Source organism: Ovis aries, chromosome 12, assembly GCF_016772045.2.
Source record: "Ovis aries strain OAR_USU_Benz2616 breed Rambouillet chromosome 12, ARS-UI_Ramb_v3.0, whole genome shotgun sequence".
Classification (NCBI taxonomy): Eukaryota; Metazoa; Chordata; class Mammalia; order Artiodactyla; family Bovidae; genus Ovis; species Ovis aries.
Genome location: NC_056065.1, coordinates 37,941,855 through 37,951,382, shown reverse-complemented (window position 1 = coordinate 37,951,382; position 9,528 = coordinate 37,941,855). Strand labels below are relative to the sequence as shown.

The window sequence follows — 9,528 nt, the reverse complement described above, 5'->3', positions numbered from 1 at the left end:
ATTTGTAGGTGAAAAATCCAAAGAGATCCTATACACTACAACTGAGGCTACAGTGATTGACATATTTTTTAATGTGTGTAGATAGGTTTTATTGTCTATTAAGTGTCATTTCAGGACTGTAGGTAGAGCATTGCACTATTAAACTGGTGATATTCTATTGGATTGTGTTGAGGACCACTGACTTTTAAGATCCTGATTAGAAGGGCCATCAGAGAGACCACTTGGTCCAAGACTTCTATTCATAAAGGGCCTCACACTTATCATTTTAGTGTTGTCTCCAAATGAAATTCACTATGATAGAACTGAAAGAAATTTTCTATCTTTAAAGATTGAACTTGCAGCTGAATCTTAGGGTACAGGTCAGTTCAGTTCAGCTGCTCAGCCGTGTCCAATGCTTTGAATCCAAAATCACTGCAGATGGTGACTGCAGCCATGAAATTAAAAGACGCTTACTCCTTGGAAGGAAAGTTATGAGCAACCTAGATAGCATATTAAAAAGCAGAGACATTACTTTGCCAACAAAGGTCTGTCTACTCAAGGCTATGGTTCTTCTAGTCATAGCTATGGCTATGCTCCATGAATTGCAGCATGCCAGGCCGCCTTGTTCATCCCCGATTCCCGGAGTTCACCCAAACTCACATCCATCGAGTTGGTGATGCCATCTAGTCATCTCATCCTCTTTTGTCCCCTTCTCCTCCTGCCCCCAATCCCTCCCAGCATCAGAGACTTTTCCAATGAGTCAATTCTTCGCATGAGGTGGCGAAAGTATTGGAGTTTCAGCTTCAGCATCAGTCCTTCCAAAGAAATCCCAGGGCTGATCTCCTTCAGAGTGGACTGGTTGGATCTCCTTGCAGTCCAAGGGACTCTCAAGAGTCTTCTCCAACAACACAGTTCAAAAGCATCAATTCTTCGGCGCTCTGCCTTCTTCACAGTCCAACTCTCACATCCATACATGACCACAGGAAAAACCATAGCCTTGACTAGACAGACCTTAGTCGGCAAAGTAATGTCTCTGCTTTTGAATATGCTATCTAGGTTGGTCATAACTTTTCTTCCAAGGAGTAAGCATCTTTTAATTTCATGGCTTCAGTCACCAACTGCAGTGATTTTGGAGCCCCAAAAAATAAAGTCTGACACTGTTTCCACTTTTTCCCCATCTATTTCCCATGAAATGATGGGACTGGATGCCATGATCTTCGTTTTCTGAATGTTGAACTTTAAGCCAACTTTTTCACTCTCCTCTTTCACTTCATCAAGAGGCTTTTAGTTCCTCTTCACTTTCTGCCATAAGGGTGGTGTCATCTGCATATCTGAGGTTATTGATATTTCTCCCGGCAATCTTGATTCCAGCTTGTGCTTCTTCCAGCCCACGTTTCTCATGATGTAGTCTGCCTAGAAGTTAAATAAGCAGGGTGACAATATACAGCCTTGATGTACTCCTTTTCTATTTGGAACCAGTCTGTTCTTACACATCCCTCAATTCAGTTCAGTCGCTCAGTCGTGTCCAGGGTACAGGTAGGGTATTATAAATCCCTATTTTAGTAATAAAACCTGTAATTATCTTTTGACTATATATGCAATATTGCATTATATTCTTTTGTGCTTAAGTTTTACTTTTTTCTATATAACCTTTTAAGATTAATTACAGTTTTTATAATATTTTTGACATTTCTTCATTAAAAAATGTTCATATAGAAAAAATAGACTTCTCTTGACTTCTAAGAATCTCTGGTGATAACACCTGTATCAAAGGGTTATTCTGAGGACTAATTAAGGTTAATTATCACTCTAACATTATAGCAGATTCTAGAAATTCTGAAAATCTTGGACAACTGAGAACACGAAGACTTGATTTCTATAAAAAGTGTTTCTGCTTGCTCAAAACAAAGTTAGATTTTTTTTTTTTCAGTTCTCTGTTACATACCAGAGTGTGTACCTGACTGAAGATATTTAAACATAGACTGAAAGGGTGATATTTAACTCAGCATTTTCATCACAGCATCTAGCATGGTTGTGCCTAGGGGAGCATGCTCACTTCTTGGAAGACTGTTTAGAGTAAGCATGTAGGAAGATCTAAGAGTCCTCTGAAGTGAGTGCTCCTGCCTCCATTTCTGCTGAAGGAAAAGGAAAAAGAAAGTCAGAAGGGGAAGGAAAAAGAAAGACAGAAGGGGAAGAAGGAAGACAAAGAAGTTGAAGAAAGGCAAAAAGAAGAAAGAATGGTAACAGAGAAGAAAGGAGAGAAACATAAAGAGGAAAATGAAAGGCCAGAAAAGAGAAAGTGAAAAAGATTAGTAGTTAAATACACTGAAGATTGGCATTGACCTCAGTATTTGGCCAAAATCTACCACTTGGTTTCAGAAGCTGGATAATTCTAAATGGCTGAATTGCCAAAATCTCTTTCAAGGCCCTTCCTCCCATTATGGAAACTGGATGTGGCCAATATTCCTGTGATCCTGCAGGTCAGTTTCATACCTAATTAGTATAGCTTTATCAGCTGTACAAAACAATTTTGTTTATTTGCTTTTATTTTTAACATCTATGTACTTTAAAGAACAGGTAAGAATTTCTAGATGAAACTGGGAGTGAAAATAATCTTGTGTACTTCATATGTTCAAATTCTGTAAGTCAGTTGAAATACACACACATTTCATCTTATCAGAGTTAAATATGCAGAAATGAATAATTGAGAATCATTAATGTTATGTACAAAGTAATTAAGACATTGCAGTAGTTCAATTTCCTATGGGAATGTGTGTGAACATGCTCAGGCATATCCACCTCTTTGTGACCCTATGCACTTGTAGCGCCACCTCCCGCCCCCAGGCTTTTCTGTCCATGGGATTCTCCTGCAAGAATACTGGAGTGTATTGCCATTTCCTCCTCTGGGAGATCTTCCTGATCCAGTAATTGAACCCATGTCTCCTGAGTCTCTTGCATCGGCAGGCAGATTCTTTACCATTGAGCCACCTGGGAAGCGCTTGTTATGAGACTAGATTGATGTTAATAGGACTATTAAGAGAGTATATCTCTACTTAATGCACTGTGGTGACCTGAATGGGAAGCAAGTGAAAAAGGGAGAGGATATATGTGTATATATCAGTGATTCATTTCCTGTACAGTAGAAACTAACAGCTTTGTTAGTTTCTATACTCCAATAAAAGTTAATTTTAAAAAGAGTTTGTTGGCTATAATAGTTTAGGAAGAATATTCTATCCTTCATGAGCCAATTAATGTTTACAAAACTTAAAGAATCATATGAGGAAGAATAATATAAACGGTATCATATCAGTTTTAGTCTTCAATTTATTTTGTGCACTAGTATTTATAACTTCAACAAAATACCCACTCCAGTATTCTTGCCTAGAGAACCCCATGGACGGAGGAGCCTGGTGGGCTACAGTCCACGGGGTTGCAAAGAGTCAGACATGACTGAGCGACTTCACTTTCACTTTGATTCCATTTAGGCCATAGGGTTTTCGGAAAAGTTCTGTGTCACTTGGTAATATTTAGGAATATTTCACATCTTGTAAGAACTTCAAAGCAGAATGCTACTCTGCTTTGTTGTTCAGTCACTCAGTCGTGTCCGACTCTGCAACCCCATGGACTGCAGCACGCCGGGCTTCCCTGTCTTTCACTAGCTCGTGTCTATTGACTTAACAATTAGGAAAAGGGAATGATTTAAAGTTGTGTACAACAGCATCCACAATAAATCTTAGCTCTGAAGATTAAAATACCAAGAGCATTAAAAAAAGAAAAGAAGAAAGTGTTAGAGAAAAACGTGGTCTCTTTCTCCTCGTTGCTCTACGGGCTCTAGCTACAGATGAAGGTATAGGTGTGTCCTCAGTCTCTGACAGATTAAAGCGGCTGTCCTGCTTAGACTACGCTGACTTCTGAGCCTAGCAGGACTTTTTGTGTGGTTATTAGGAACTGGTAGAGATTTGACAGGTTCCAGGGTTTTGTAAGTATTCTATCTAAAGAAACATAATAGAGAAAGGAATAGTGGATAAGAAAGATACAATAGTATTTTCCCCCAAATCTGTGTCTGTTCCTTCATAACCAAATATAACACATTTTTAAAAAATAATACAGTTTGTTTGGAAAAAATTGAAGGTGTAGTAAGAAATATAGAGTTTAACAATATGAAGAACCACCTGGTAACTGATGATGCTAATGGATTATTTTATCTGCTCCATAATGTCAAATGTAAACATTTTTAACTATCAAAGTTTAATTGTAACATGTAATAATACTTTAAAAATAACATTTTAGATTTATTTTGGTACTACATTCCATAAGGGATATGATTCTATATGATCCATGTCAGGTTTTATTAGACTTGGATCACAGCTTTGGCTAAAGATTTAATTTTTTATGACTTTACATTCAGTTAAAAGGTATATTTGGTGATCCACTCATTGTCGTTGTTGTCCTTATCTTGCTGCTACATGTGAAAGTTTATTTCTTTATTGAGAATATAAATAAAATGAGTCACTTCTTGCTAACTTTCATTATAGACAGGGTCTTAATGCTACTTTTCTTGGCCAGGGAACAGGAGGAATTTCCTGGAGGACACAGCAGAAAACAAAAATAGAATAGTCAAATAACCAAATTCCCCCCTTGATCCTGGTGAATAGTTTGTAAAATTAGGCTGAGACTATCATATTGTGACTACTCTGCTTAATTTACTTGCTGTTTAGATTTGAAATACATATTTCAAAGACTGTTAAAGGAGAAAAGGAATCGTCAAATATTTCAGATGGGTTAAGTTAAAAAGCATTTATCTAACTATAAAATGTTATGGAATTATGAAGTGTTAGTGAAAATTAAGGGAAAATGATAAATGCTCTTTAGATCATGACATGATTCTCATATGGGCTTATTTAGAAGCCTAGAGATAGTACTGTCTTACTAATGCCCACTGAATAGGAAAATAGAAGGTGTGAAATTCTTAATTTTTAGTGAAGGTTCTTCCCAGATACTGTTAGTAATGTTCAGAATCCTAGATAGAGTGGTGGCTAGAACAACACAATGAAAGCAGCAATTGATACAACAGAAATAAGAACAGGTCTGAACCAGTTGCAAAATAAGCAAGGCTTCAGAGGACTCCCAACCACTCTTGTCGTCATGGGTTTCAGTAACCGGTCCCACTGGGTCAGGATGGCGTTTCTGGCTCCTGGCCACTTTCCTGGGCCCACCAGCCTAAACTGGTATGGGGTGCAAGGGCCAAAGTAAACCTCCAATGCCAACTTTGGATCTGTGAGAAACAGCCATGGAATGTTGGGCTTTGCCCCAATGAAGGAGGCAAGTTCATCCATATAAACAACATAATCCGTCTGTATGGTATCACTTTTGCCAAACCTAGAGGAGGGAGAGAAACAAGACTGTGGCTATCCGAGCTTTGTGTAGAAACAAGAACAGGGAAAATGGCTCACACCTTTTTATCTATGCAAATCAACATCGATCCTTTTGTTGGTAAGGCGATTATTGCTCATTATCCAGTACTTTGTAGATTTTACTGAAGGACTTTCATACTGATCTCACTTGGACATTCCACAACACAACAAGGCTGCTGAGAAAGGCAATTTTATCCATATTTACAAGTAGAGGAATTGTCTCTTGCTCAAGTGAAGTTATTAATTCATGGCCACTGAGCTGATTAGTGACAGAAGTAGGACTGGAGCCTAGTTCTTCTGACTAGTTCTTATGTGGCTGAGTCATTTTATTAGAGCCACCTGATGGAAGGGATCATTACGTTTTAGAGGATTTATGAGCTAGAAAATAGAAGTCCACATCCATGTGTTCCCAAGCTCCTCTGATTTTTAATCTTTTTGCAGGAGATATGGAGGGCTGAAACAGGATTTAGTGGCATATCAGGTGCAATATATCCTTGATAACTATTTGTTGAATGGCTGAATTTAGCTCATAGCTGTCACCCTAATGGCCCCACTCAGGAGTATTCAAGACTAAAACAGTTCTAAGTATTCACAAAGTCAGATTTTGCTATGAAAATTCTAGATCCCCTTTACCATAGATGCTCTTACAATTTGAGCTTTTTTCCCATTTTTTCATCAATATCATTCATCATGTCCTTGACAGAAGGCAAAGGGCAAGTTCCTAAAAAAAAGTGGAAAGACATGATAATAGTTAAATAAGTCTGGCATAGGACTAGCCTGCAGTGTTTCTTTTTAAATAATCGCATTAGTATTTTTAAAATTTGTTGTCATTATCTAGCAAAATAATATCTTGAACAAATAACCAGGGTGTCATTCTGAGACAAACATATGCCATTGCTAATCTTTTCAGAGATGATACTTGTCACAGTGATTAAAACCAAATAACCTTTCATCTTTCTATCTTTGCTCTTAAACTGGTTATTGGATTTAAAAATCAGTTTGAAGGATTATATTCTACTCTCTCAGCTTTATTTTTAAGTATGCCATCTAATAAATTATAGTCAAAGGTATATTGACATCTCTTTTTTTTTTTGCTGTTACTAAGTAATTTGCCAGTGTTTATTTATTAAAAATTTTTTTAAATTTAAATTTATTTATTTTAATTGGAGGCTAATTACTTTACAATATTGGTTTTGCCATACATCAACATGAATCTGCCACGGGAACAGATCTTCATAAGAAGTTATCTTGCTTTGCCCAAAAAGGGAATTTCTAACAGATAAGAAAGAGAATTTGACGAAGCTACAAGATTCTCTCTGGAAAGCCAACAGCTCCTGAATGAGACTGTGGATGTGGACTGTCCACAAGTCACCAAGGATATAGGGAGGTCCTGGGAGGCCAAATCTGAGTTGGGGCTGCCCCAGGATTTCAGGCTGTTCCTGGCATTAACTTACAGAATTCTGTAAAACCTAGACCCAAGCTTTTGTATTTGGAGATGCTTCAAATCTCGTGTGGTTTCTTTGGCAACTTTGGGGTCACCTGGAACAAGACTAGAATTTCTAGTCTAGATCTGATTGCTCAAGACCTACAGTGACTCTCTGTTCCTGAACTCCCTACAGGCAGGATCATAACAGTTAGTCAACATGGCCTTGTTCCAAACCTTGGAACTGCTTCTGTCCTTGGGCAAGAGGAGAGATAGAGAAGAGGCTATATTCTGTAATCCACCAGCTATTGCCATTGGGCTGCTTGTAACCGACTCCTTGGTCTGGTAATCCTATTCCCCCAAATTGGGTTGTTTGCCTTATCTCTCATTTCCCCTGAGTCTTTGCATCTATTCTCTGTTGGCTGGGTCTCTGCCCTGTCTCCTTTCTTCGGAGCCCAGGTTATAACTAGTATCTTCACAGAGAGTAAGTGAATATTTTATAAGCAGTTAAGACCTACATTTTAATGCCAGTCTTTCTGAACCTGAATCCTGAGTTCAATTCTAAGTAGGGTTTCATTCCATCACTTTCCTGGCTGCTTCCTTGCTGGAGAAACATTACCCTGGGACACATCTCTGCTTGGGACCAGGGGAGTGAAGGAGATGTAGAGACATTGCTGATATGTAGGACCATAATGATGTGGTTGGGAGCCTGGTGGTGAGTGATGATGCAGGACATGTAGTTGCAGGTTCAAATATCCAGGATAAAAGAGCATTTAAACCCTAGCAAGTCAGGTAGGACTGGAAGCCTTACATGTGGCTTCAAAGGAAACAGACCTGCTAAGATTCATTATCCAGAAGTTTCAGGTTTAAGACCAACCAGACTTTGCACATTACACTTTGACATCTCAATTTGTTCTTTAACCATAGCTTAGTTTTATTTTCTGAATTTGCCCACAATGGCATTCAAACCTTAATGTGAATCTGATTCTAGTACTTGGCGCTGGATGATGCTGCCTGCCTTCTTTGCTTGACCCTAATCAAGTTTACTGTTCCTTTTTTCTTTTTAAAATACAAGGACTTAGGATTCCTTTACCTTAGAGACTGTCTACAACACCAAATGCTTTCTGCTTCTACTGATCCACTGCGTGTCCTTATCTGATACATGACAAGGAAGAAAACAGAGCAAGAAAGCCACTTCCTTTCCAGAAATCATACTTTTTTTTTGTGAATGTGGATATTTAAAGTTGCTGGATATTGGCTTTGAAATATCTCCTTTCATTAACCTTTCAAGCGATATCATTCTATTGAGTTTTGAAAATCTTAATTTTATAAAGTTCTTCTGGACCTAAGATGAGAAGCTCTGGTATTCTCAAGTTTAATGAAAGGTCTTGGATAATTGACAATTCTAAGGAGTTATAGGGCTTAACAGGTGGTGCCAGTGGTAAAGAACCCATCTGCCAATTCAGGAGACATAAGACATGTGAGTTCAAGCCCTGGGTTGGGAAGATCCCCTGGAAGAGGAAGTGGCAACCCACTCCGGTTTTCTTGCCTGGAGAATCCCATGGACAGAGTAACCTGGCAGGATATGGTCCATGGGGTAACAAAGAGTCGGATATGACTGAAGCCACTGAACATGCAAGGAGTTATAAATCATAAAAACACTCTTGAATCATTGTCTTGTACTATTGTTTATGACAATCCAATATATTTTTAATTGCTTATAGAATATAGTACCAAAAATATAGAATTATAGATTCTGGAAACTGGGTGGGACCTAGGATTTGTTTCTTGTTAATAAGAATATTGTTTTCCTAAAGACTCAAAGGCATTCTCATCTTCCCCATCAATGAGATTCTTTGTCTACTCACCCTTAATTACTTGCACTGCCCAGCGAGACTGCAGGTCAGTAGTGGGGATGACAGCTCCAAGGGACTGGACAAGGCCAATCACAGCCAAGGTTGGCTTCTCCAGTGGAGGCGGGAAGATGCCTTTAAATAAGGTGACCTCATTGTCTCTGCTCTTAATGATGGAGTCGTCAAGGAAGGGGTAGGCATAACTATAGCCTGTTGCAAAGATGACACAGTCAATGGACTTAAACACTGTCCCATCCTCAAAAATAGCTGAATCCTCTGTAAACTCCTTCACATTTGGCTTAATGGTCACAACACCACATAAAATGCGAGCTGGGAGTTCATCATTAAACACAGGCTCTTTCCTCAGGGCGCTGTATGGAAAACAGAAACAAGCATTAGAAAAGTACAATTTCCTTTGTTTTATTGGTCCATAATTAATTGATAGGAAAAACCTACCTAAGATTTTTAAATGTGCCATGGAGTGTCATCAATATGGCTGATAGATAAAACTTATGTAAGGCCACATTGTGGAGTAACAGAAGTTGGTTTTTGCTAATCCCGTCTCTATTTCCTTTGATCTTTCTCTCTTTTCCCACAGAAGTCTCCCCAGATTCCAGAATAAGCACTCAGATCATATCCCCTATATCAGGAAAAACAAAGATCAGAGTACTTGGGTCTTTAAATTTCTTTCTTTGCTACTAATCAACTGTGAACCTTGATCAAATTAAATTTTCTTATTTTCTCTTGCCTCATCTTCGTCACCTGAAGTGGTAATAACTGCTATACCTATCTCAGATCATCGGCAGACCTAAGTAATATAAAGAATTTGGTGCAGTTTGTAGCACATAGATAGAGCTCA

At 38.4% G+C, this 9,528-nt stretch overlaps 1 protein-coding gene across 6 annotated transcripts in view; it reads right to left on the bottom strand.

Moving 5' to 3' along the window:
* Window positions 1-1,139: 1,139 nt before the first annotated feature.
* The window catches only part of FMO3 (flavin containing dimethylaniline monoxygenase 3), a 30,390-nt gene continuing 22,001 nt past the window's right edge, over window positions 1,140-9,528 (bottom strand). For 4 of the 6 annotated variants that reach the window (XM_060396473.1, XM_012187267.5, XM_042257218.2 and 1 more), the window contains exons 7-9: window positions 8,685-9,040; window positions 6,042-6,114; window positions 2,508-5,358 (exon numbers count right to left, since the gene is read on the bottom strand). In XM_060396473.1, coding sequence (XP_060252456.1) covers window positions 5,016-5,358; window positions 6,042-6,114; window positions 8,685-9,040 — 772 coding nt within the window. In that variant the 3' untranslated portion in view covers window positions 2,508-5,015. Of the gene's footprint in view, window positions 1,393-2,507; window positions 5,359-6,041; window positions 6,115-8,684; window positions 9,041-9,528 lie in introns of those variants that run through there. The other 2 variants (XM_060396475.1, XM_060396474.1) reach the window with 1 other exon arrangement.